The sequence below is a fragment of the Penicillium soppii genome (genome assembly GCF_028829465.1).
Source record: "Penicillium soppii strain IBT 18220 chromosome Unknown utg000007l, whole genome shotgun sequence".
Lineage (NCBI taxonomy): Eukaryota > Fungi > Ascomycota > Eurotiomycetes > Eurotiales > Aspergillaceae > Penicillium > Penicillium soppii.
In genome coordinates this window covers 688,296-714,730 of record NW_026643237.1, presented here as the reverse complement: position 1 = coordinate 714,730, position 26,435 = coordinate 688,296, and the positions used below count along the sequence as shown (strand labels likewise).

The 26,435-nt window shown below is 46.0% G+C and overlaps 9 protein-coding genes across 9 annotated transcripts; 6 read left to right on the top strand and 3 right to left on the bottom strand.

Moving 5' to 3' along the window:
• Positions 1-492: 492 nt before the first annotated feature.
• On the top strand, positions 493-2,388 carry N7529_009526 (cation:proton antiporter; the record flags this gene model as incomplete). The annotated part of the gene is made up of 7 exons (XM_057245053.1): positions 493-529; positions 589-795; positions 860-985; positions 1,034-1,084; positions 1,198-1,318; positions 1,374-1,908; positions 1,960-2,388. 7 exons carry the CDS (start codon positions 493-495, stop codon positions 2,386-2,388), a joined length of 1,506 nt encoding a protein of 501 aa, XP_057093316.1.
• Positions 2,389-4,619: 2,231 nt separating this feature from the next.
• Positions 4,620-5,345, top strand: N7529_009525 (flavin reductase family protein; the record flags this gene model as incomplete). The annotated part of the gene is made up of 1 exon (XM_057245052.1): positions 4,620-5,345. One exon carries the CDS (start codon positions 4,620-4,622, stop codon positions 5,343-5,345), a length of 726 nt encoding a protein of 241 aa, XP_057093315.1.
• Positions 5,346-6,967: 1,622 nt separating this feature from the next.
• On the top strand, positions 6,968-7,942 carry N7529_009524 (isoflavone reductase family protein; the record flags this gene model as incomplete). Its single annotated transcript, XM_057245051.1, has 2 exons — positions 6,968-7,443; positions 7,519-7,942. The coding sequence occupies 2 exons, from the start codon at positions 6,968-6,970 to the stop codon at positions 7,940-7,942; spliced, it is 900 nt and encodes a 299-aa protein (XP_057093314.1).
• A 69-nt stretch (positions 7,943-8,011) lies between these two features.
• On the bottom strand, positions 8,012-9,592 carry N7529_009523 (MFS transporter; the record flags this gene model as incomplete). Its single annotated transcript, XM_057245050.1, has 2 exons — positions 8,012-9,150; positions 9,202-9,592. 2 exons carry the CDS (start codon positions 9,590-9,592, stop codon positions 8,012-8,014), a joined length of 1,530 nt encoding a protein of 509 aa, XP_057093313.1.
• An 847-nt stretch (positions 9,593-10,439) lies between these two features.
• On the bottom strand, positions 10,440-10,919 carry N7529_009522 (uncharacterized protein; the record flags this gene model as incomplete). Its single annotated transcript, XM_057245049.1, has 1 exon — positions 10,440-10,919. The coding sequence occupies one exon, from the start codon at positions 10,917-10,919 to the stop codon at positions 10,440-10,442; it is 480 nt and encodes a 159-aa protein (XP_057093312.1).
• A 1,254-nt stretch (positions 10,920-12,173) lies between these two features.
• N7529_009521 (oxidase ustYa family protein) lies at positions 12,174-13,428 on the top strand (the record flags this gene model as incomplete). The annotated part of the gene is made up of 4 exons (XM_057245048.1): positions 12,174-12,203; positions 12,254-12,563; positions 12,626-12,894; positions 12,985-13,428. The coding sequence occupies 4 exons, from the start codon at positions 12,174-12,176 to the stop codon at positions 13,426-13,428; spliced, it is 1,053 nt and encodes a 350-aa protein (XP_057093311.1).
• Positions 13,429-15,792: 2,364 nt separating this feature from the next.
• Positions 15,793-18,988, top strand: N7529_009520 (ABC transporter integral membrane type 1; the record flags this gene model as incomplete). The annotated part of the gene is made up of 8 exons (XM_057245047.1): positions 15,793-15,871; positions 15,928-16,682; positions 16,752-16,914; positions 16,981-17,251; positions 17,321-17,343; positions 17,403-17,526; positions 17,577-17,764; positions 17,853-18,988. 8 exons carry the CDS (start codon positions 15,793-15,795, stop codon positions 18,986-18,988), a joined length of 2,739 nt encoding a protein of 912 aa, XP_057093310.1.
• A 1,624-nt stretch (positions 18,989-20,612) lies between these two features.
• Positions 20,613-22,449, bottom strand: N7529_009519 (Zn(II)2Cys6 transcription factor domain-containing protein; the record flags this gene model as incomplete). The annotated part of the gene is made up of 2 exons (XM_057245046.1): positions 20,613-22,272; positions 22,346-22,449. The coding sequence occupies 2 exons, from the start codon at positions 22,447-22,449 to the stop codon at positions 20,613-20,615; spliced, it is 1,764 nt and encodes a 587-aa protein (XP_057093309.1).
• Positions 22,450-23,384: 935 nt separating this feature from the next.
• Positions 23,385-25,372, top strand: N7529_009518 (uncharacterized protein; the record flags this gene model as incomplete). Its single annotated transcript, XM_057245045.1, has 6 exons — positions 23,385-23,480; positions 23,545-23,719; positions 23,782-24,834; positions 24,946-25,030; positions 25,094-25,154; positions 25,238-25,372. 6 exons carry the CDS (start codon positions 23,385-23,387, stop codon positions 25,370-25,372), a joined length of 1,605 nt encoding a protein of 534 aa, XP_057093308.1.
• Between the last annotated feature and the right edge of the window lie 1,063 nt (positions 25,373-26,435).

Here is a 26,435-nt window from a genome sequence, read left to right as displayed (position 1 = left end):
TAACCTAACATTCAAATCAACCTTATTCCGCACAGATGTCTCAATATATTGCGCAGGCTTCATGCTATATAGTTCCCACTGGACCCCCAAAGAACAATTGAAGTAATTGATCCTCTTCTTTTATATCAACCTTGAAAGGGAAATATGACTTGTAACCTTCTAATTAAGCTTGAACTTGACGGCGAAGAGAAATACAAGGAGGAAAGGAGACTGATTTCTCAGCATAAGATGTTTCATTTGTCTCTGAAAACAAATTAACCATTGTCGGCCGTGAGTGGCGGGCCATATACGTTTCCGGTAATCCGATGTCTCCGCTTTTTGTACGAACCCACCTCCACCCCAGATCATGCCCAGACCATGCCCAGCCTGCCCAGACTGTGAGAAACACAGACGAGTCCCAGCTCTAACAGAGTGGTGCATACTTAAGGGTTGATATCCCCCCTTGCAATATTGCAGGCTTGTGGCTTACACTATTATAGAACAAGCGTCAGTATGGCCAATGGCTTCCTCCCATACCACGAACCCGGAAGTATGTACCCAAGCATATTCAAATTGACGTCTACTCATTTCCTCACTGATCAATCCTAGCTATCGATATCCTCATTCTTATATCTTTTTTCTTTTTTCTTTCCCTTGCAAAATGGGTCTCCGCGAAGATACTACAGGCTGGTATTATAGGCCAAATCGCCGTCGGTATCATTTACGGTGTACCATTGGCCAATATCCTTAAACACACATGGCAGGAGACTTTTCTCGCTCTAGGATACGTCGGATTGATTTTGATCATTTTCGAAGGTAAGAAGAAAACCTTTTACGCTTGGCTTCTTGGCCCCAAGAATACTGATGTCATCAATTTTAGGCGGTCTTGGCGCTCGTGTGGATCTTCTTCAGCAGAATTTCACTTTGAGTATGATTGGCGCGGCAACTGGCGTCTGCTTTCCTATCGGTCTTTCATACCTTTTACTTTATCTTGGTTTTGGATATGGTTTGTTTAGTGATCGGCATTTTCGGGGTTCAAGCTAACATGGACTAGGCGCGGTGGAGACCTTCATCATTGGCGCAGCTCTTTCCGCTACCTCACTAGGTAAGCTGTCTCCACTTCGGTTGTAGTACTTAGACATCCTGATTTGAGCTGTGTTTCCTTCTGAGTTCCTCTTTGACTGTCCGCCATTCAATGGCTAATAACTCTACTATTAGGAACTACCTTTGCTGTGATCAGTTCTGCGTCTGGCTCAGTGAATCTCTCTCAGACTAGAGTAGGATCAGTTCTTGTGAGCGCTGCTGTCATCGACGATGTGGTAGGGCTTGTCATGTTAAGGTGTGATGCTTATTTCAAACAAACTCTGGTAAATTCGTTAGCTGACTAGGGGCAGTGTAATTGGTGACTTGGGCAAGCTTTCAGGAGACGGGAATGTCAATCTGGGCTGGCTTATCGGGCGTCCTATTGTGGCGTCGATAGCCATGGCCATCGTTACCCCCGTCGTCACCAAATGGTTATTTGCGCCCTTTTTCCGAAAGTTCATTGAATACCATTTTGCACGCTTCGACCATGTCTCCAACATCATTCTTATGATCCTTGTTCTTTCGGCGTTCATTGCCATCGCTGGATTTACTGGTACATCTGTCTTGTTTGGTGCCTTTCTGGCGGGTGTGTTCCTTACATACCTTCCGAGCAAGCGCCCCGAAGGACCGTTTGTCGTTATGAGTCGTGAGGAGGGCGAGCGCGAGGCAGATAAAAGTCCCACTTTCGTTCATACGTTTGAGAAATATCTGTTGGAACCTCAGCAGTATTTGATGGAGCCTTTGTTCTTCTCAAGCATCGGATTCGCGATCCCTTTCGTGCAGCTGTGGACGGGGAAGCGAATTTGGAGAGGTGTGGTTTATACCCTCCTCATGGCGTTTGCAAAGGTATGCAGATATACCTCAAGGATGGCTATCGGACTAAAAAATCATATCCAGTGTATCGTTGGAATCTGGATCCCAATATGGCAACTCGCTCTCGGGGGCAAATCCCCTAGCAAAGAAGAGTCAAATGAGAAGCAGGAAGGACAGAGGCAACATCAAAACGAGGAGGAGAAGAGGAAGAATAGGAAGGGGAACACTTGGAACCGGGCCTGGCTCGCGGCGGCAGTCTTAGGATCTGCCATGGTGGCACGCGGTGAGATTGGGCTTTTGATTATCGAAATCGGACATAACGAAACTCCGTACGTGAGTGATGAGGGTTTCATCACTGGCGTCTGGGCCATTCTTCTAAACACCGTCATTGGCCCAGTTACGGTCGGTCTCTTGGTTCGATTTTATGCAGGAAAAATCGAAGAGGGTGATTGGGGATTGCAGGATAGTACTATGCCTGCCTCGAACCAGGAAACTAGTCACGGAGCAGTATAGACGCTTCATGCATGTTAGATGGAGGTGTGTGGTTGAGCATAACACGTGGATGCGTGGCAATGTTTCTTTGATATGAGGGGCATACCCCAGAGATCTCTTGAGACCAGCCAGAGAGGCTTTAATCGAGCAAATTACTCGAGTATATCTGGGATATCCAGAAGACAAGATCGGTAATCTAGTGGCGCGCATCTCAGAAATTGCAAGACGCGACGGTTGCCCAGATGGTTTGCGAATACGAAAGATACGCGTCATAGTTAGTTAACGTATTCAGTAAACGAGCTACGCATGTAAACGAGCTGCGCTTTCAAGTTCAAACCAGATATGAGTCAGCTTGACACGTGCCTTAACCAGCTAAGCCGCGTTAGTAAAACTCCTGGACAAAGCGGCCTGTTACTGGCTAGTTTAATAGCAAGATCGGGGGATATAGGCCTACTGGAAGAAAACGCTGGGCTTGGATTTAATGAGGATACATTCACCGTTTTGAAAGCGTCCAACTTATTTAATGTTAGCGATCACTTCCAAAAAAACCGCATTTGGTTCATATATCGAAATCCCCTTTACTTCATTGGTACATGTCCGAGTTGAAATGTTGTTTCGTCTCCCAATCGAGCTACGTTTGAAAGTATACGAACTAGTATTCGGGACATGCCCATGTCGCAATCCGCATGCCTTTTATACACCTAAGCATCAGATTGCATCGAATATCCTACTCATTAACCGCCAAATTTATGCTGAAACCCGTGTTCTGGGCTTTCAACTTCACAAATTCGACTTCCACAGATGGTGTGGGACTGGAGTTCATTCGTGTAGAATCTTTCTCCAGCGTCTGTGTCAATGGCAGTTGTGCTCAATTCAAAGGCTGAGTTTACGGGCTGTTGAGAGCAGTCTTATCAACGGATCTGGCAGTTGTCTGCCTGCATCTGAATGGATTGATATCTGCGCCATTCTAGGGGCCGCGGTAGGGCCAAATTGTACCGGGTTACGGGAATTGAGCCTGACTATGGAAGGCCAATTAATAGAGGGTGGTTTGAGGCTTCTTGATACCGAGGCCGAATGGGTGAAGATAGGACTTGGAAGCTTCAAGTGTCTGCAGCGCCTTGAACTTATCATTGCGAGCGATACAATTCATATAGGAGCAGCAACAAACTTCAAATGCGGGCTGGCAGATACTTTAAGGGGAGTCCGGATTGTGATGAAGGCAGTTGTGTGCGGAAGAGAGATTTCTTTATGAATTGATGGAGACCCGTATATATAGCATATGTTTTCTTCGCTCAGTCTTAATCGCCACTTCAGTTGACTGATTTTTGGTCGAGGTCTTTTGGATGCCGGAGTAACAGCAACAACGTGCGATAAGAAATAACAGTAACATCTAGGCGGAAACTTGGTTCTGAATGACCCTCTGAGGCTGCGGGCTGTAGAAAGAATAAATTTATGTACATACATCGTGGAAAGCCTCGGAATTGGGCCCACCTTCTAGAGACACATTCTTCCACTGCTCCTACCCGTACGCAACTCCTGGGCTTCTGCGGATGCTAATGCCTATTGGCTACTTATGTAGCAATGACTTTACTCCGTCAAAGCCCACCAAGAATGACAATAGTCTGGCTGAATGGGCCCTAATTTCACGCAGAGGCAAGGTAATACTGTAGAGTCACAGTGTTCTGAATATATCTTAGCTATCTTGGCGAACCCTGCCTGGCCTAGACCGAGGGTGCACAGGCGGGTCCAGATCAGCCAGACTTCAATTCAATAAAAAGATGTCTTCAAACTAGCCAATTATATGATAGAGGAAACATGATAGTGATTAGCCACTTCTATCGTCGATATATCAACCGGATTGCTTGGCAGTGGCCAGTTAAGAGATAGTGGGGTAGCTAAGGCAGCAGATGTGTTTATTGGCTACTTATAGAGCCGTGTGGGAGGCGGTATGGAATTTTATGAGCGTATGTGTTTGAACTGACCAATCATAATAAGCATTGGAATAAGATGGTTGGCCACTTCTGCTCCACCAAGGTGAAACTAAGGCCGAATTAGAACGGCCCAGGGAAAAAGTATAGTATACGTTACGGTCGTTGGCCACTAATGTAGCAAGGTAGTATAGCTAAAGGAGGTTACTTAATACTATATAAGTAAGCAGGCTGAGATATAAATAGGGAAGTACAAAGCTGGAGGACTTGAATTAGCAACAGACAAGTATTATCGACGTCCTAAGGTTCCCATCCGAAGACACCATGGCACCAATACCTATCGAGATATCTCAAACGATTTCCCCACCCATCTTTTACTGGGGTACACCGGTCGTGTTGATAACGACGGAGAACGAAGATGGAACATCCAACATCGCGCCCATGTCATCAGCATGGTGGCTTGGAAATCGATGCATGTTAGGCCTAGGGGCCATATCGCAAACCACGATCAATTTGATTCGAACCAAGCAATGTGTCCTGAACCTTGCATCGGACAACATGGCAGGAGCAGTGAATGCTCTAGCAAAAACAACTGGGTCGAAGGAGATGTTGACCGCAGCCAAGGGAACAGGATACCTATACTTCAAACGCACGAATGGTTACAAGTATGTGCCGGACAAATTTGGACATTCAGGCTTGACACCGGCGGATTCCGATCTGATTCGACCTCCGCGCATTGCTGAGTGTCCTGCTCAGATGGAGGCCGAATTGAAGGGAGTGTATGAAATGATGCAAGACGCGGAGATGAAAGGGTTTATCGCGTTGGAGGTCCAGGTTCTTCGGACACACGTTCATGGAAATATTCGCATGGCAGGGCATGCGAACCGAATCGATCCCGAAAAATGGCACCCATTGATTATGAGCTTTCAGGAGCTGTATGGACTGGGGCGCAAAAAAACTTCTGAGTCCATTCTCGCCGAAATCAACGAAGAAGGATACAGGCCATTCTCTAACCCTGTCGACGATGAGGCAACAACTGAGGAGGAGTAGTAGAAACTTGACGATTACATTGTTTTTGTATGTATCTTGGGCGACAACGTAACAACAGCGTTGTCATGCCGGGTGTTCTTCAACAGAGCCTCCCATTAGATCTCTTTTCTTTCAATCAATCATTCTCATTGGCGTGAAATGATTCAGCCGTGGAGAACAGATTAATGCACTCTATGATGGACTCCGGAAATGCACAAAGGAGAATCTGGTTTCGACTCCGACTGTACAGTAAAAACATTAACACACATATAGAGTATTTAACTACTACCGGAGTCGTAAGCCTACAAGATATCCTAAATGTGTTGACTCATCTTCTCCGATATCCAATTCCTCAATATCTCCAGGGACACAGTGCGTTCCAAATATCAAATATATGGAAGGAAGAGGCCCACTGCCTGCTATGTAGTTGAATATGAAGCCGGATCTTCTTGCCATAACGGAATAGATGGGCCCACGCTAGTAGCTATTTCTCTATCGCTGTCTAATCAGCACTAGTATCTTCAAAGTGTTTCGCAAGGTCCCGTTGGGAGTACACCGATAAAACCATGTCCGTATCATCTATTCTCACCCGTCGGCTATGGGCTGTCCACCAGTATCGGGACGTACTGTATTACCATACAATACTGGAACAGTTCTTTAAATATGGAAACAGCCATATTAGGATTAGGGCTTAGAAGAGTGTCTCTTTGTTTCCCAACATGAAAGGCAATAACGGCCGGTACTGTACTGTAGCTGGAATCGTTGTTTAGAGGCTAATACTGTAATTTAGGCCAGGAAAAAGAGTAGCTAATCTCGTTGAACATTTTACCCATCATCTCCACGAACCATTGCTACAGCATTTATTGAAAGACTTGGACCGGATCTCCACTTTTAGAATGCTGCAGAGCTAGATAAATCTTCCACCCCAACGACTGTTTCTTTCTCCGACCAAGAATTTGCCTATCTAGGCATCATCTACACCAACCAGAAAGTGACTGAGATCCAAAAGGGTTGCCAAAGAACCGGACTTCAAGACTGATATCTGATCGGTCTTCAAAGACCAAGAGTGAAAAGCCACATTGATGTCACAGAACTAAAAGCACGCTCGAGTCACCTGCTACAAGCTCAAGTTGTCAGGGTAGAAAGGCTTCATCGAGATAGTTTAGTTGACAAACGGGCTTGGCGCCGCATACACCCAGACAAATCTTCATACGGAACGGAGATGTTGATGTTGATAGTGTGCTCCGAGTAACTTCACTGGATGATCTAGGTTCGACACTGTGCAGGTTCTTCTGCTTATTCCCCTGGAATCTGGAAATTTCTAGAGTCGATTGCAAGCAAACTGATATTGGGTTGCTGAATCTGCGATGGTCTCACCAATACAAAGTACTAGTAATACTCAGCTGACCAGCGCGCCAAGCCAATATATGCGAACCAAATGCAAGGGTTGACTTTGGTTCTGAACTACTCCTTCCAAACAAAAGACAAACAGGGATATGAATCAATCTAATGGTGTGATTCCGATTCGATAGTGTGTCAGAAGGGTATGAGATCTAGCCAAATATCTCGACTTAACAAGAGGTGCGTGTTAAATGACCCGCCCTGCTCCCTGATTCAACGTATACCCCACATTGGACGAAAATATGTCTTCGTCATCTATTTGCCAGAAGGTCATAATTGTTGGCGCTACTGGAAACCTGGGACCCTATCTGGTGTCGGCTTTTGATGCCGACCCTGATTTCCAGGTTTCCATCTTGAGTCGCGCTTCATCGGACTGCAGTCAATTCCCACAGCACATTCCAGTCCACCGTATCGACAACAATTATAACACGAGCGACACAAAACTTGTTGAGATACTCACAGGCCAAGATGTGATTATCAGCGCGCTCGCCACACAGGCTGTTTTGCAGCAGAAGGCGATCATCAACGCCGCTGTCAAGGCCGGAGTCAAGCATTTCGTGCCATCGGAGTATGGTCATGATACACGAAATGAGCGGGCGGCACAATTGCTTCCCCCTTGTTTCTTCACGCACAAAAAGCAAATTGTTGAGTATTTGCAGAGCAAGGAGGTAGAAGGATTGAAGTGGACTGCTTTTGTGACTGGACCATTCTTCGAGACGTGAGTTATCCTTCACTCGGAGCATTGACGAAGAGCTTACGCAGGACTTTTCAGCGCAATTCCCCATCTCTTAAGCTTTGACTTTCAAAAAAGACATGCGGTGATCTTGAAGGATTTTAGTGATCACCACTGGTCTACTACGACGCTTAGCACTGTTGCTCTCGCGGTCAAAAATGCTATCTCAGCCCCCACGGAGAAAACCAACAAGTACCTGTTTGTCGAATCTTTCAACGTATCACAGAATAAAATCTTGTCTGCAGTGGAACGTCTCACAAAGGACAAATGGGAGGTGAGTTACCATGATGCCGAAGAGCAGCGACAGACGGCGTCAGCGAAACTGTCTCGACGGGACTACAGTGGTCTTCCAACGTTGATGGGCTACGTTACATGTGTCGACGGGTATGGCGGGGACTATATGCAATACGAGGAGAGCGCGAATGATTTGCTGTCACTGCCACAGGAGAGTTTAGATAGTGCCTTGAAGAAAATGGTAGAATGAATTCTGAAAGGGAGACAGCCCGACCGCAGTCAATTGCAAATATGTTGAAATATGAAGAATTGAAAAGGTTTATACCCGAACAAACGCAAGTGAAACACCAACCAGCGCGTAAAGTAGACTTCCCAAAATCCATACCAGCCCGGCTCCTACTCCACTCATTCTCAATCCGAAATTAAAAGCGTTCGTAAAACAGAGACTACCCACTACACCTCCAAACATCTGCATTAGTTCGATCGCTGAGTAGAGTCTCGCGGTTTCCTCTCGTTTGACCAAAGCTGTTACGAGAGACCGTATCACTATAGCAAACCCAGCTCCAGTGGCGTGAATGCATATGCTCGGAATCAAAAATAGAACCGAGGGAGACAGACCAATGCCGAGTGATCCCAAGATGAGAGCAATATCACTAAAACGCGCGACCTGAAGGTCTCTTCTCGGCAGAGATGAAGATTGCAGAACTTTCTTTGACAGAAATGGTAGCAAAAAGAGGAATACGGGAATTGTGATAGCCATGTGGAAGGAAGTAAGAAAATGAGCCCGTGCTAAGGTCCATGTGAAGCGTGTCGAGATGTACTGGGTCAAGAATGAGGAAGAGGTCTGCGCGACCTGGACTGTGCCAAAGCAGAATAAAAGCAGGAGTAGACGGCGGTTGAATATGAAGAGGTAGGGACGAATGAGTCGAACAAACTTGCCGAGCAGGACGCTATGTACGGGTTCTGAACCCAAAGAGGTTTCGCACGTCGGAAATGGCTCATCCGAAACCGGCTTTGCTGGTTCCGATGTCTTTGATACTGTGTTCATGGTCTCGGGAAGAGAAAGTGCGCAACATAGACCAATCATGACTGTCCCACAACCACCCAGTAAGGGTATCCAAGGGTTCACACTCATCAATCCAGAACTGATTGCACTTGCAACGAAGCTCGCGATTTGACTGGCAAGTCCAACTCGGAAGAAAAGCGTTGCACGTTGCGCATCGGTGCTAAGATCAGCTAGCATGGTCCAGATCACGATGAGCGCCACTGATGGGCCGCCGCCTATAACCCAACTGAAAGCTGCGAGCCAGATAGCTTTGAGAGGGAGAGCATTGGAGAACCACAGGACGGAGTTGGTGATTAGTGCATTGAGCAAAAATCCAGGAACAGTGAGACGAATGGCTCGCCGACGGCCATATCGATCTGCTAGAATTCCATATGGAATGGAGCAGATTGCGCCTGTTGGAATGTCAGCATCGAGGTTTTCTCTTCAGAGTGAAAATATCGAACATAATAACCCCTCTAGCAAGTCAGAATATCCTTTGACGGTCGCGACTTCTGTTTGAACCGGTGCAATCTTGCACAGATGTTCTGGGAGATGGCCTGTCGCTGGTAGCCGAGCTGGGTCGTGGTGACGCCAATAGTTATCGCAAGCGATGGTCTCGATCACCCGGACCATCGGACCAGTGATCATTTGGCCACCAATTTCGAAGGATAATAATATTACGATCAATGTAATCAACAGGCGAAGACGAGTGCTTTTTGATAGCTCTGATTTCTGGCCATCGTTATCCTCAGGTTGACTCGGCGCAAGTGGGTCGCTTGGTTCCCTCGAGAGGAACGGGGCAGTCTCGCCATCGAAGTGGTGGCCAAGCTCTGGCGATGAGCTAGGTATGCTCATGGAGGGTGATACGAAGGAAGTGGTTAAGGAAAGGGTACCCTTCAAATGACGAGTTTCTCGGAACGCACAACTAGTGCGGGGTTTTCGTACAAGCAGAAAAAAGGATCGGCAGTTCGGTTTGTCGATCTCAAAGACCACAAGGTAGCCAGCGGTGATTGTGTTACATTACATTGTCTTTCAAATCTGACTGATGAATCATATTCGAAAGCCCCTGCGAAAACCCTTGCATAACTCAAGAATGTGGCGTGGAGCTTGCCGCCTGATCATATCGCGTACCCATGGTGGACTAATCTTTTACCCGGCCGGGCCGATCCATTGGGCGACCTTATTGGCTGAGCCTGTTTTTTCAAAAATAAAAAGGCGCTCGCGCTAAATTTTGACTCTGGATACTACGTAGTACGCTCCACTTTATCTATAGAACATTGTATTGAAATTGTAAGATCGACTACGGAATAAATCAATTCCTTGAACTCTTCTGTACCATTGATAAAACTTGAGTTTGATCAATCCCCTAGGGTGGAAGACAATTTATATCCATTTTATTGGAAACCCGAGATAGATGATAAGTGGGTTAAATGTATTACGACCCACAAGAAACCAAACATTCATAGAAACTAAAGTAAGCTAGCGACCGTAGAAATCATAAAAGTCACACTAAAAAGCTAGAAAATAACACCAGTTGCGAATCGCTCTGAATGCTTGAAGCCGTGCAAGATTCCCGTATCTTCTTTGAACAAGATAGGGTAAGGGGCAGAGTCGCTTTGTCCAGAACAAAGTAAACAGCTCATTTCAAGCGTCAACGAGACATTTATTTGCTCCCATGGCCAGTGAAATCATTTAGAGGCAATTATACGCTGTTGGTAGCTTCCTCATCACGCTTCTCGGGAGCCACATAGGCGGTGTAGTAGAAACGCTTCTCAAGGCTCTCGTCACGCTTCTCGGGGGCCACATAGTGGGTGTAGTAGAAACGTTTCTCAAGATTCTCGTCGCGCTTCTCGGGGGCCACATAATGGGTGTAGTAGAAACGCTTCTCGAGTTCTTCATCAGATTGCTCGGCATTTTCATCACGCTTCTCGGGAGCCACATAGGCGGTGTAGTAGAAACGCTTCTCAAGGTTCTCGTCACGCTTCTCGGGGGCCACATAGTGGGTGTAGTAGAAACGTTTCTCAAGGTTCTCGTCGCGCTTCTCGGGAGCCACATAGTGGGTGTAGTAGAAACGCTTCTCAACATCTTGAGGGGCCGAATCTAGCTGGTCATTGTTGGAGACTGGGAGTGCGAGCGTTGTCCCAATGGCTCCAAGGAAACCAACAAAATAAGAGATATGCATCTTGAGCTTGAATGTAAATTTGGGTAGCTAGATGAGCAAAGAATAAGAAAGTGATTCCGGATTATGATGTGTACCTTCCTGAGTAGGGCCATGGCTTTTTATAATTTCTGACCCGCGATCGATATTATCATCTACTTGAAACTCTATACGTTTAAAAAATCATGATCCCGGCTCCTGCGCATCATGCTTAATGGCGGTCAGATGTTCGGCCTCGAATCACGTATCTCTTTCTTCCAAGATAAACACGATGCCGTCAGTCCTTGCTCATTCTAGTGGCGCTCAGATGCCTGAGGGTATGGCTAACTCGTCTGATTCCCATGCAACCGTGGCGCTGGCTACTCAGAACTATTTGGTGATAACCAGCTGGCTTGATACTGTATCCAATTGTTATCTGCATGGTAGTTTTACCACATCCTACTTCTCAGTTGGTCTCAGTTGGTATGGTAGATCTCCTGCAACGGTGATGCTACGAGACCTACCGCATATGCAGACCTTGCCCTTGCATCCTCGCTCTTCCAGCCCGCCAACTGTATGTTTCTGTACCGTAATTGCATGTTGAATCAAATTGAGAGGATTACCATGCCCTGGAATCATGGTAATTGGTAATTCTAAATGGATCTTTCATTTTGCCCTCATCACAGACACTTCCATAGTTCATTCTTCTACAATATCAAAATTGAATACAGTTATTTAGTTGATCGGTGCCAAAAGACCATCTATAGGAACACTGCAGGAAGCCCAAAACATCCTGTTAAACTTAATAGGCACATGCACCAGTGTGAATGGGATTTACAAAATACATATCCGCCGATCAAGTTCGGCCGGCACACTAGGCATTTCATCACTTGGTCATCCCCGTACCTATGCACGATCTATGCAACGCTAGAGACCACCATGGAGTTGGAATTCAACCGTTTAAAGTAGCTTCAATGGTTTATACGCTGGGGTGGAATGGATCCGTCAGCCTTTTTTCCAAAGTGGATAAAGTCGACCCAATGCCAAGAAGTACTTCCCAATTGCCAGCGCTTATGATGAGATCAAGTCACCGAATTCGTATTCGATAGTTTTGTCAAAGCAATAGTTATGCGAAATTTCAATAGTGTGCTTACCAGAGCAGGCATGCACGTTCTGCCTTGCTTATCTTCAGCTCAGCCCAGCGCGTGACCCGTGCAATAGACGCAGAGCGCCGTCGATCATTTCCAGAATAATGCTATGGTTATGCCTTCTGATATACCTTGGCAGCATCCATTGTCAATGTCGTCACAAAACATACAGTACGCTGTGGTATGATAAGTGTGAGAGCTACTTGTTCATTGTTTTAATTTTCCCTCCAGGGCGGGCTCTCCACTACACCCCGCGCAAACACAATGGGGTTCTCACAATTCTGGAAACTCTTTCAACGAGAGCCCAAATTCTATGCCGTCAGAAGCGAGACTGATGATGACGAAGAGGAAGGTATTGAGTCCAAAGAGCTTCTCAACAAGAGGAGTCTGGCACGAAAGCCGGCTCATTCCAACGCCTGGATCTTCCTGACGGTTACGAATGTGGTCATATTGAGCATCAACGTCTTTCTAGTACTCACTGGGAAGAGAAACTTCTCAAGTGATCAGAAAAATGCCATTCTCAGACCCGTTTCATGGTGGTGTAAGTCTTTGTGCCTTGACCAAAGTACTGCTCAAATTTGACAAATGTCGTTTGCGTTTCAGCGCCCATCCTTGACGATATAGAGATTCCAGGATATGAAACTACACTCAACGGAACACTCTTTCCTTTGCCAGAGATATCGATTGCCCGCCAGGAGCCCAGCGCCGAGAATGACGCAGCTTGGCATCAGTATGAGAAGGTCTTGACACATGTTGTTACTCGCGAGCAGATCATCAAGCTAGGCAAAGATCCAGAGAAAGTTGCTCGCTTTGATGATGAGTACTGGGGAATGGGAGATGATGCATATATGGTCCAGTTGGATGTGATGCATGTAAGGTCTTCCGTTATTCTCGTCCCCGCCACCTTGATTGAGATGGCAAAAGAAAGAAACCTTGCAGTAGCTGACATCAGAAATGAGTAGCAAATTCATTGTCTCAACTTACTCCGCAAATCTGCCTTCGAGGATTATCCGGGCTATGAGCCAGAGATGGACCCCAAGGATAAGATGTGGTGGATTCATCTTGGTCATTGTACCGACATACTTCTCCAAAACCTCCAATGCAATGCAAATACAGAGGTTTTGACCCTAGACTGGGTGGAAGGCCGTCAGGCGCCTTGGCCAGACTTCAGTGTGAATCGGAAATGTCGCGATTTCAATGCGCTAGTGGATTGGCAACGCAATAATGCCGTTGACCCCGATAAATTCGATGCAGTATCGGCTCCTAAAGATGCTTTCGTGTGGCCTGCGCCATGGAAGAAGCAGGACTACGAGCTTGGTATCAAATTGGGTGAGCATCATATGCAGGAGGGGGAAGTTCTCAGTGACCCACACAAAAATCACGATCATCATCCCACGAGGAATTAATTCTGTGGTGGAAATATCATTGAGATAAAATTTTATTAACGAGTAGTCTCAATTCCGCTAAGAAAGTCTGGCGACACTCTAAATGTGATTTGAATACTATACTTCTCTACACATTGTGGTCATTAATCTCTGTTCGTGCCATTGATATTCTTTGCGGTCTTTGCTTACCCTAGTTTAATTGTGGTTGTCACACTGGATATTTCAGAACTCTTTAAATACCCTGTATAATATATAGAAGTATGTTGCTAATATGATGTACCCTGACCATTTGTTCACCTGGCAGGAATTAACTCATTTGGACCCCTAAAAATACAGTATATCCCAACAAGGTGTTTTGGTAGTAAAGCAGTGATATGCAAAGTCTCTTAAAGTTTTAAACGAGCCCAAAAAGCGCAACGTATAGGGTTCGATGGATCTTTTTCAGTTCTAAAGAAAACAAGCAACTAAATGTGTAGGCATTCAGCTCCGAACTGCATTTCTAGGTGACGCAAGAGGTATTAAAGCACTGGGACTAAATTTTCTGCACGTTCCACAGAAATGTGTGTGATCGACATAGTGTTTTAAAACCTTGCATAGGGTGCGCGGAATGTGCCTACTATTGGCTTGGCAAGCTGCACAGCTAGGGTGTCACTCTGTCCTGCACCTCAAAATTTGTACCAGATTGTGGGATGCGTTCTATTACCACGCCTATTCGTATAGGGTGAAGAGTTTGCTAATTCTATATCGTGATTTCTATGGTATCCGACAAGGTCCAGTTGGTAGGTTGGTGGATTTGACGATGTCTGAATCTATTGTCAGATACACTTGTGTACCGGGTAGCGACAAGCTATACGGTCCACGCGTCAGTGTCGATTGTCGAGACTTCGACTTCACTTTTCTGTTCGAAGATGCAATCTTAATTACTCTGCCAGCTATAATATTTTTACTGCTCATTCCAAGTCGCATTCAATATCTTTTGCGACACCCGGTGCAGGGGGTCTTCCACAAGTTGGGGGGTTCAAGATTGTGAGCACCGACCGCAAAGAAATACGAGATTAAATGCTTACTTTCTTATTAGGCTTGTCTCGGTGCATTGTGCAGTTTGAACATCGTGTATACCATCGTGGGGAATCGAAATGAGCGGTTGCATACGACAATATCCACGGCGGCAGGAGTCATCAGCACGGTCGCCACAGCTGGAGCACTATTGGTGTCATTTTTAGACGCACAACGCTTTGGGGCTTCTTCACTTCTTGAAATTTACTATGTTATTCTTGTAATCACTTATATTCCGCGATTGCGCTCACTGTGGATTAGTCCTGATATTTATCTTCCGCGGAATCTGTGGACAGCGCAGTATATTTTGACTGTACTTGTTGCCATTCTAGAATCATGTGGGAGAAGACTCTGCTCTGCTGGCTCGTCAAATGTCAAATGCCTCAGGGAAGAAGCTCTTGGATTCTGGGCACGTGGTCTCTTTGTTTGGATCTTGCCCACTCTGAGGCAGGGTTACTCCAGCATCCTCGAGGTTTCAGATCTTCCCGAATTAGCCCCTTCACTAAGTGGTGATGGAGCCCGCATTCGATTAAAAAAAGCTTGGGGCTATTGCAGACCGCGCTATCGACTGATGAAAGCGATATTTGTTGCTTATGCTCGAGAGATCCTGACGTGTATCCCACCACGTCTGATTCTCGGCGGCTTCACATTTTGTCAGCCCTTTCTCATTCAGGCTGCGATCAAACTTTCGGAGCAACGGTCTTCACCACCCACAAATAATTATGGAAAAGCGCTCGTGGGAGCTTTTGTGTTGGTATACCTCGGGATGGCTGTAAGTCCAGCCGAGAATTTGTGTCAAAAGATCGAGCTTTCTTTAACGTGGTAATTCTAGGTATCGAAGGCAGTCTATGCGCGATTGGTAAATCGTATTATGGCTATGACACGCGCAGGCCTCATGTCCATGATTTATCTATGCACAACGAAAATGAACAACAATAAACTTGGCGACTCGCAGGCAATAACCTTGATGGGAACGGACGTGGAGCGTATATGTAACAGCCTGCAATCATTCCATGAATGCTGGATTTCTGTTATCGAAATAGCGGTGGCTGTTTACCTTTTGGAGCGGCAGGTTGGTGTGACGTGTGTGGTGCCAACGGTTGTCTCCCTAGGTTTGTTCATGATATCATTCTCACTCGTCATAAACTGCACGCTGACCGGTGTTATGAAACAGTATGTATATTGGGCACAATGCCTGTATCTAAGCACATAGTTCCGGCACAGAAGCAATGGGTAATTCGAGTTCAACAACGAATGACGACAACCCTGAAGATGCTGGGGAACATGAAGTCCATAAAAATGCTTGGGCTGACTGGGACTTTCGATACAATGGTTTCCAATCTACGAGAAGTGGAGTTGAATACATCTGAGATCTTTCGCAAGCTCTTAATATGCACTGTCACACTTTGTAAGTCCCAATCATACAGCATGAAATAAACCAATGTTAACCATGGGCACGCACAGCAAATTTGCCGTCGGACTTTGCTCCTTATGCGACATTTCTGGTTTACGGGATTATCTCCTTGAAAACTCAAAGCAGCTCACTACTCGCTGAAAAGGCTTTCACATCACTATCGCTGGTTTCGATTCTGACAAGCCATCTACTAACGTTCATCCAATCGTTGCCGCAGTTTATGCAATGCTTGGGTTGTCTGAGCAGAATTGAGAACTATCTTTCCACAGCTGATCCGGAAATAGCAAAGCTGGAAAATCGGACAAGCGAGGATTCGGTGCGCCATATCCACCAGCTGGTGCCGCCAAAAGCACACCATCTCTCGGCGGTACATAGGAAATCTCAACCTGAAGATGACGTTCTTCTGTCGCTGGAAGGCGTTGATATTGCTTGGTCGTTGGGTTCCGACCCGATCTTACAGGACCTCAACATGACTATTAACAAGGGAATCATTGCTATAGTTGGCCGGTCCAGCTCAGGCAAGTCCGCCCTAGTTTGTAGCATCATGGGCGATGCTGTGGTTGTGAAGGGCATTCCTCACATGCCACTTGGTCTCGTAGGGTACTGTGCACAATCTCCCTGGATCATCAATGACACCATCAGACACAATATTGTTGGTGTAAATGGTCAGTTCGACAAGAACTGGTATACATTCTGTCTTTCATTAGCTGCCCTCACGTCTGACCTCAAAGCCTTTCCTACCGGTGATTTGCACCTGGCGGGTAATAATGGGACTGCCCTGAGTGGAGGGCAGAAAAAGCGAGTAGTAAGTTTGCAATGATAGTTAGATTACCAATATTCCAGCAGCCGTCTAACAATGCGCCGCTTTCATCAGGCCCTCGCTCGAGCTCTTTATTCTAGGTCACCGCTTCTGATACTCGATGATGTCTGGAGTGGCTTGGATTCAGAAAATGCAAGACTTATTGAAGAGAATATTTTTGGGGACAATGGCTATTGTCGAAAAGCAGGGCTTTCTGTCATAATCACTGCTCATTCGGGTATGATATTCCCTTCCTTATTCACGACAGCTTGTCTCTGCAGCCTGCCTAATCAATACTGTTTAGTGCCTCCATTTGTCGATCATGTGGTCATTCTTCAGGAAGGTTCAGTTATTGACTCTGGATCCTTTGAGGATGTGATAGCGCGAGCGCCAGAAACCGCCCACGGACTGCCGTCACACATGGCTGAAATAAGAGAGGACATCGGTGGTGACGCTGGGGCAGCCATTAGTGACATACCGGTAGTAGCTGGGATCAGACCGGAACACGAAGCACCGGCGCACCCAACATTGGATCCAGAACAATATGCTTCCAGGTCCAACGGCAGCTGGAGCACGTACCTATACTATATCAATCGAGCGGGTCGATGGAAAATTGCGTGCTTTCTAGTATGCTGTCTATCCAGTGCCCTGTTTGCTAATATCGTCAGTGAGTGATGTATCTTTTTCCTGCGTAAGGTGAAGTGAGATTTACATGTTTCTTTCTAGCTATTTGGATCCAGCGCTGGTCCGAAGCAAACGCTAAAACGCCAAATTCAAAACCAGGACTGTATCTTGGAGTTTACACGGTTTTCGTCTTTTTGAATATAGGCTTTTATGTCGCGAGTTGCCAGTAAGTGCCGCCAATCGACAGCAGAAAATCCAGCACTGAAACCAAAACAGTCTTCTCATCATCGGGATCATAAACAATACAGCCTACGCATTGCACTCGGATCTCTTAAAAACTACTCTGAATGCCCCATGGATTTTCTTTTCATCCACTGATAGTGGCACGATAGTCAATCGATTCAACCAGGACATGGATCTCATTGACATGAAGCTTCCCATGTTTGCGATTGGCTTCGCCGGATGTATGTTGCCTACTTAATTCCTTTAATAACAGTACTTCCCGTGGCTAAAAAGAAATTTTCTCTTGAATAGCCGCTTCCCTCTGTCTAGTCAAGGCGATACTTCTCTGTGTGGTCGGCAAATACTTTGCTATCACAATGCCTTTCCTCCTACTCGTCATTTGGTTCATCCAACGCTACTATCTGAGGACATCAAGGCAAGTCCGACTCCTCGACATAGAAGCAAAATCACCACTCTACACACACTTTTGCGAGACGATTGCAGGTATTTCTACAATCAAGGCATATGGATGGCAGAGCCAATTCCAGCAGACATGTGATGAACATGTAAATACTTCACAGCGACCGTATTACACGCTCCTGTCCATTCAAAAGTGGTTGGCATTTGTTCTTGATCTCGTGGTGGCTGTGATGGCTGTGGTGCTTGTCTCCATCGCAACATTCTTCAACAACAAGTTCAGTCCTGCAGAGATCGGCGTCGGCTTAAATCTGGTGCTCACTTTCAACGACGCCTTGGCACAGGCAATATCGTCATGGACGCAACTTGAGACCTCCATGGGTGCAGTAAAACGTGTGCAACAATTTCAAGATACAACCCCCTCTGAAAAACGTCCTTGGGTGTTGACCCCGTCTCTTCATGATTGGCCTAATCGAGGTGACATTGTCTTTGACCACGTTACTGCTTTCTATCGGTTCGGAGGCCTATTTCCACTCCCCACATCCAAAATCTCGGTTGACAGTACTAACTCCTACATTACTTACAGTTCGAACAAGCCTCCAGCCCTTGAGAATGTCAACCTCACAATCAAATCGAAGGAAAAGCTTGCCATATGCGGTTCTTCGGGAAGCGGCAAGACATCTCTGGTTCTGGCACTGCTTCACATGATAGATGTTCGCTCAGGGAGTGTGACTATTGATGGGCGCGACCTGTCCAGCTTACAGCCCAGTGATGTCCGCTCAAGAATCAATGTCATCCCACAAGATCCTTTCTTTTTCCCGGGAACCGTGGGATTTAATCTCAACCCAACCAAGGTATTGAGAGACAATGTGATCGAGTCTGCGCTGCGAAAGGTTGGCCTGTGGGAAAAGATTTCCCTTAATGGCGGTCTGGATGCCGATCTCCAGACTGCGAACTGGTCAGCTGGAGAAAGACAGTTATTGGCACTGGCACGATCGTTGACATCAGCCAGTCCGATTGTCATTCTTGATGAAGCGACAAGTTCGTAAGTTCTTTGTCTTATCCTTCCAGGTTTCTTCTTTGGAACATTTCCTTTTGGTCTGCTTTTGCTGATAGCCAGGTATGTTTAGCGTCGATACAGATACCGAAAGTATGATGCAGAAAGTGATAGATGAGGAGTTTTCCAACCATACTATCATTGCGGTTGTGCATCGTTTTGGCTATATTGATCGTTTTGATCGTGTTGCTGTGTTTCAGGCAGGCAAGGTTGTTGAATGCGATACTCCGAAAGCTTTACTCGCCAGGGATTCAAGGTTCAGGGAACTATATTCGGCCTCGTTAGAACAGTCTCTTTGAACAGACTCATGAGGGTTGACTCCAAAAGGAGTTATTGTATGCGACTTAGATCGAGATATCATTGAATCCATAGTAGTGGACCTTTCAAACAGGAACCACGAGTTTGGTTTTCTTCTACGCTTTATGCAACAAAACATGTATCGCGCCTAAGAAGAGAATCATTACCTCATTCTCGATCATCAAGTCTATCTTTCTTATAAAAGTTTTTCTATAGAGATTTGAATCGTAACTCCGGTTAAATATTTTTGTGATGTTTGTACCAATCAAAATAGGAAAATAGCCGATTAGTCGTGGTCAACACCCACCTCGATTTCAGCAAACAGAATCATTTTCTTTCCTTTTCCTCTCTGTTCCTTCCTTGATGTTGTTGTCCTAGCTAGTCACACTATATTTTAATGATCATATTTGACTTAGAGAATCACAACTAAAAGCACCTTATCTCTTTTAAAGTCCCTTAGTTAAACGGATCCAGTAGCCTGTGATTAGATCTTCACAATATAGTAGGTAGAAGTGATATAGAAGCGAGATAGAAGCGAGATAGAAGTGAGATATAGGTCAGGTAGGTACACGTGAGCTATAGGGGTGTAAGAGGCAAATCAGAGAGGTAGTACACCGACGCCTAATCAAGAGTGGGATCCTATATACCAGAGTGGCGTTTGTTGTATATACATCCAATATTTTCGCTCGTTCGGTTTTCTCAGTCGATTGGTTTAATCACAAATACCATGGTATTTAAGCTTAGGGCTACAATAACTTCAATCTTCACTTTGCTAAGTCCCGACCCATCATCTGTCGCCGGCCACTCGAGATTAATTAACTCTATTCTTTTTCTCGCCACTAGATCTCATTCTTCTCAGTGCACTAAACATTTATCTACTACTATTGCCTCTAAGCAATTGAGCGAGCGGAGAGTGGGTAGTCAATCCCATTCCATGTGACTTGTAGAGCCAGTGATATTCATATTCAAATTTCGCACGAGTGAGATAGTTATACTGTAGCTGTTCGGTGACAGGGCCGATAAAACCAAGCTTGTCTCCGATCCGCCATGCTTCAGAGATTTCACCTGCTGTCAAGTGGCTTGTAAGGGGGATAGACAAATTCACATACCGAACTGGAGAGAAACCATTGCGCAGCCCCCCAGCATCTTAATTATCTGTAGAGAAGAGCAGAGAGAAGTAAACAAGAGCATTCGCATTATGAGAAAGACGGTAGGATGTGTATTCTGTAGCGAGAAAGCTGTCCGGGGTGCGGAACCAGCTACGTTCATGGAAATCGGTTTCTCTCTGGTTCTTTATCACAGCCTGCTGTCTGTGTCGGCTATTTGACATGATTAGACTCTCTGTGTTCTATCATGAGCGACTCAATGTGTATTCCCTCCCGGGCGCAGAATGTATACGTAATATCCAACCTGGCTGCAGACTGTCCCCTTGGGATATGAGTAAAAGACAATGCCTCGATCCTCTGCCATACGGGAATTTGTTCCATGCACTGTACCATTTGCTCTTCCCTAGCCGTACCCTCTTCAATTTCGATTACCCGCTCAATCACCCTGGCAGTATAGATGCTATCCCAAGCCGCCTCCCGTATTGGCTGTTGTCGCAAAATACTCAAGACTCCACGACGGACAATAGGATGCCGGCATTTGACCCCGATTATGTAAAGAACGGGGATAAATCCAATCTCTGGCGTAAAAGTCGACCGTGACGACCCCGAATACCGCTGATGCGCCGCAGCTACCTCGCCCGCCAATACGACGCATTGCTGGAATTGGGACAAGAAATTATCATATTCCATTTCTCTGCCAGGCCCGTAGCCACTGAGGAGAATCCATGCAATAGTATGTTGTAAGCGCAGGAGTGGTACGAGAGGGTCAGTTGCAAAGTCTAACTCAGAGGGGTTGCCTTGTTGCAGGAGGTTTTCAAAGAGACTCAACCACATTTGCAACTGCCCGAGAACGATGTCTTTGTGTGAAGAAGGTAACGGCGGCATTGTACCCGTCGGTGAAGTTTGTTGATCTGTGTTTCGAAGCCTCATTACCTGAGCGACAAGAACCTGGAGGTGGTCGGCAGCTTGGTCGAGGGACCGAAAGGTACTGTCGAAAAGTGCAAGATGTGACATGAATGTTTCTTGGATGTTGGCTGGAGTCCAGTCGACCAGAAACATGACGGCCTGCATGTCAAGACGGCGGATCTGTTTTGTGACCTGGCAGATAATCGCGTGAACCCCCGAGGATTGGGCATCGTCATAGGTACAGTTGTTCAATGTAGCGTTGTCGATGTTGCATGAAAGCGCCACACCCCCGCGCAGGTGCTTCACTGCTTGTACGTTGTCGCCCGCTAGGTGATCAAAGCAGGTGAAGAGATAACAGACCAAAAGTGTGACAGCTGTTGTTACGGCACTGTCACCAACTTCCGGATTCAGCAGAAGTTGAATGGCGTGGTTATAGTGAAGCAAAGGAGCCTTATCCGGTAGCCGGTCTTTCAAGAAAGGCGATTGATACGCCTGATTATTAGAATGACGATCAAGGTAGGTTCGATGAATCAAGGCCAGAGCAATGGCAGCATGCCGCACTGATGGCACTGTTTGGGAGAAAAACATGAGAATCTTCCGCCATGGTTCGCAAGGGCGGTATTGATTCAGGTGCTTGATCGAAATATCCTTGAAAAAGCGCATTAGCTCTGCCTGGGTTGACCCAGTCACTGGTAAGATCATAAGGGATCCGAGATTCTGCAAAATGAGGCCATGGTATTTCGGGTGCCATCGCTCTGAATCGCACGCACTGACCGTGGTACAGGGGTAGTAATTGTCGCAGTTATCTGCTCTGTTGACGATCTCCTTATGACAATGAGTTGATTCAATATCGGTCTCCTCGGTCTTGAATGCCAGAGGTACTTCACTATAGCCATCGCAGGTTCTACCCGTAGAAAGGCATTTGAAGCATGAAGGCCGAGATAGATCGCATTTAACTCGTCTTATCCTGAGGGATGTCAGTTTCGAAGTCTTTGGGCACAATTGATCGCCCTGTAGCGATATGTAGAGTCAAGACATACTTGCAAGTCTTACAGCCTAGTCTTGACTTTGAAGCGAACTTGCGAGGCTTTCTTCTCCAGGCTTGATTGCCCGTCTTGGTATTTTTGTTCTTCATCCCATCCATGATGGTGATCTGGCTAAGATTTGCAATGCGCACCGTTTCAGGCAGACGTCAATTTCAAGGCCACCACGACCCGTAAGCCACCACCCGCATGTATTGGCTTCGAAAGGGAGCTTATGGGGTGCCGATGATAGTTTAAGATGATGATCTGTTCTTCGGTTCGCATGCCAGTGAGAAAGTTGTCGCCACATCCCATGCGGTGGACAACGGAGTGAGAAAAGGTGGACGGTACGAAGTAAAAAATCGAAGCTTGGGAGAAAGACCGCGCATCATGGGCCGGTTCGTACAAGCGGGGCACTTTAAAAGGAACGACTGGGGCCTAAAGCTAGACCAATTGGTATTAATCCTACTAAACAGAGTCTACTGTACTGGGTCTCATGATAAATATTGATTGGCTAGTTCGTACAAGTGGGGCTTCTGAAAAGAGAACTGATCAGCATAAACTTCACTTGTTATAGACTAGTACATGTCGTGATAAGTATTGATTGGTTATCTCGTACAGGCGGGGCGCCAAGAGAAGGCGAGCCTCTTCCTATATTTAGGATAAGAAGGGGACTGTAAGTAGTCATCTTTGAGGGTCTGTGGGCTAAGGATACAAGCATCCATGCAAAAAAGAGCATACGGTTAAATTGAAATGTGGATTAAAGCCTTGGGCACACCACTACACTTACATACACAGGTAAGATCCTGTCCCCGCACCCACCATACTTGGTAATACATGGTGGTGATCAAAAACATATTGGTTGGCTGGTTCGTACAAGCGGAGCACGAAGCATTTTGAGTTGTTAGGAAGAATGCAGCTGCCTATAGAAACCGTCAGACTTGATGCTAGTATCTAAGGAGATTCAATTGGTATAAATAGTTCCTAGATATCGCAACTGTGTCGGCTCTTGCAAGCAACTGGACGGAAAGCTCAATAAGAAGCCCCAGGCATTACAATGAGCCGACTTGTGAATGCACTCATCCTCTTCATGAGCCTGGGATCGAAAGCCCACAGTTTGCATGATCGGGGCATGGTCTATGGATTTGACAATGTGAGTCTAGGAGCTTATGGTACCATATTGCCCAAGTGTTCCTAGCTTCTGACGGACCATCTAGATCGAACCATCAGCCAACCTCACATGGAAACCATGTTTCGATGCCTTTAATTGCTCTAGACTGGAAGTTCCTTTGGACTACTCAAACAGAAGTCTTGGCACAACGTCGATTGCTTTCATCAAGCTGGCTGGCAAAAATGCTACCGTCGAGTCTCCAAGCATTGTAATCAACCCCGGTATGATCTCAAATCTATCAGCGTTGTCTGGACTTCATTTGACTGAACTGACACTTTTTTAGGCGGTCCGGGTGGTTCTGGTGTCGACCTGCTCCTCACATACCAGAACCTCGTCGGACAGATGTTTGGAGAGCAGTACAACTTCGTCTCCTTTGACCCTCGCGGCGTGAACAACAGTGGCTTGCATCTAGACTGCTTCTCAAAGAACGAAAAAGCAAGATCGGCTTTCTATCGACTGCACAGGACAGGCGCCATCAATATCTCATCAACATCGCTCGAGGAACAATACTATTCAAGCTCTATCTACGGCGAATGGTGCAACAATGCTGTGGAGAACAAGTCACCCCATTCATATTATGTGACTACGCCAGCAGTTGCCCATGATTTGCTCACATTTACCGAAGCCGAGGCTGAGATGGCCGGTCAGTCACCATCAAACGCCAAATTGTGGTGCTATAGCATCAGTTATGGCACTGTCATCGGAAGTACTTTCGCTTCCATGTTTCCTGACCGCGTTGGGAGAATGATACTCGATGGTGTTCTGAACGCAGAGCAATATTATGACAACTACTGGACGGACAATGTTGATCAAATGGACCAGGCCATGGAAACATTTCCGACCTTCTGCCATTCCGCAGGGCCTGAAAAGTGCTCATTTTGGGGGCCCACGCCGGCTAACATCACGGCGAGAATGAATGGCATCATCCATCAGCTTCAGAACCATCCAGTCCCGCTAAGTGGCCTCCGCGATCAAGACCTGCCGACAATGGTCACCTATTCAGACCTGAAGACTCTTTTTCTCAACACACTCTACACTCCACTTTCAAGTTTTCCAAGCATGGCCGACATCTTACAGCAGGCCGAGGGTGGAAATTTCTCCGCTCTTGTGGGTATTTATGACCAGTCAACAAACTCTATAACAGATGCCCGTCTCGCCATTACATGCACCGATTCGTATCGGAGAAACAAGCTTACTACCATTGAAGAGTTCAGGATCTGGGCGGAGTACACGATGTTGAAGAGCAAGTACATCGGTGATATCTACCCCACCTACCTGGAAGGTATCTTATGCCGATCATTCCGACCGCAGTTGCCTGATAGCATGGTAGTTCAAGGTAGGCAACACTCCTTTTGTCTCTCTCTTTTCTGGCATTATATAAACATCCTCTTTGATAAAACGGGTGACCATTTGCATTGGAATCAAAGTTTAACCAGGTTTGATGCAGATGAAATCAGCGCACTAAACATTCCTACGTCGTTTCCGATCCTCTTTGCTAGTAATACCATCGATCCTATCACGCCGCTGGAATCGTACGTTTCAGCCAATTCGCATCGCCACTGGGTATGTTACTAGCTGACATTATCTTGTCATAGGGCTCGAAAGATGTCTTCTCGGTTTGCCGGATCGGTACTTTTAATGCAAGAAGCCGTTGGTGTAAGTTGATGTTAATTCTCAATCCCACAGTCATCTCGACCAAGAGTCTAGACTTACTCGCGGGATGTTTCCCTTGAATTCAGCATACGGTCATCGACCAGGGGGCGTCAGACTGTTACTTTGGACAAATTCAGGCATACCTCCAAGGCACAGTTCCATCGTCCAACATTACATGCCCGCGACAGTACATTCCTTTCATGGATGCCTTTCCCTTTTAACAATTTTCAACGCCGCGGGAGAAAGTCTTGGTCAATTATAGGAAAGAACTGACCAGTGCCAACTAAGTGCTGAATTGTCAAAATATGTGGCTCATATACGCTCGTTCCAAGGTAATTTTTCGGGTGATTCATCTGACCCTACAATCATTCCTATACTATTGTCTTTCGTGATTTCTCCCTATGCGTCCATTATCTTGACTACCTACTATGTGACTTCGCATAGCGGAAAGCTGTACCGCGGAATTCGAAGTCAGATATGCCCCAGGTCTTATTCATCCACTAGGGACCTGTCCTTCTGGAGAAACTCGTTTCTTGTGCCATCTCCTTTCACAGGGGAGGAGAAAATAAGATCACTGTCCAAAAAATCGAAGCTTTGCTGACGTTATGATGGATTAGAACGTATCACTTTGTGCGTGCGAAAAGAGCAAACTGTGAAGAGTCATAGCAAGCAGGGTCAATTGATACCCGAATGCCTGATGTCAGAGCGGAAGACGATTGAAATCTTTGAATATAATCTGCATGAGTTTTTTGTACGACGGTCCAGATAAACGAGCATCTCTTCAAGATGATTTGTATTTCTTCTTCGATTTTTTGCAATACTTTGGGCCATGCTCGATTCCTTTGCGCCAAAGGTCATTGTCTTCGCTATCTTCCTCGTCCAGCTTCATCGGTGTCGTCGGGGCTAAAATCATCAAAGTCACAAGGGTCAAAGGCAAATTCATCCATTAGTGGATATAGCAAGCTGTTCAGATTTCCCATTATTTTCTCCTGTGAGTCGATCATTTTAAACACACGAGACTAGCTGAATTGGAAGACTGAATATGCACAGGATCTACGTGACATTTTTCAGGTAAGCTGTATGGTCTGGGAGCACATAGAAGAGAAGCTGTAGGTAGCGTAGTGAGCTCTGTGGCTTTGATTGAGAATAAGATGAAATTCACCGTGGTAGATAGAAAGAATCTATGAAAAGAAGAAGAGAAAAAAAATAGCGGGAGAGAATCAAGTAAGATTGATCTATCGCTATGCTCGATAAATATATAATTACATCTGTAGCTCCGTGATA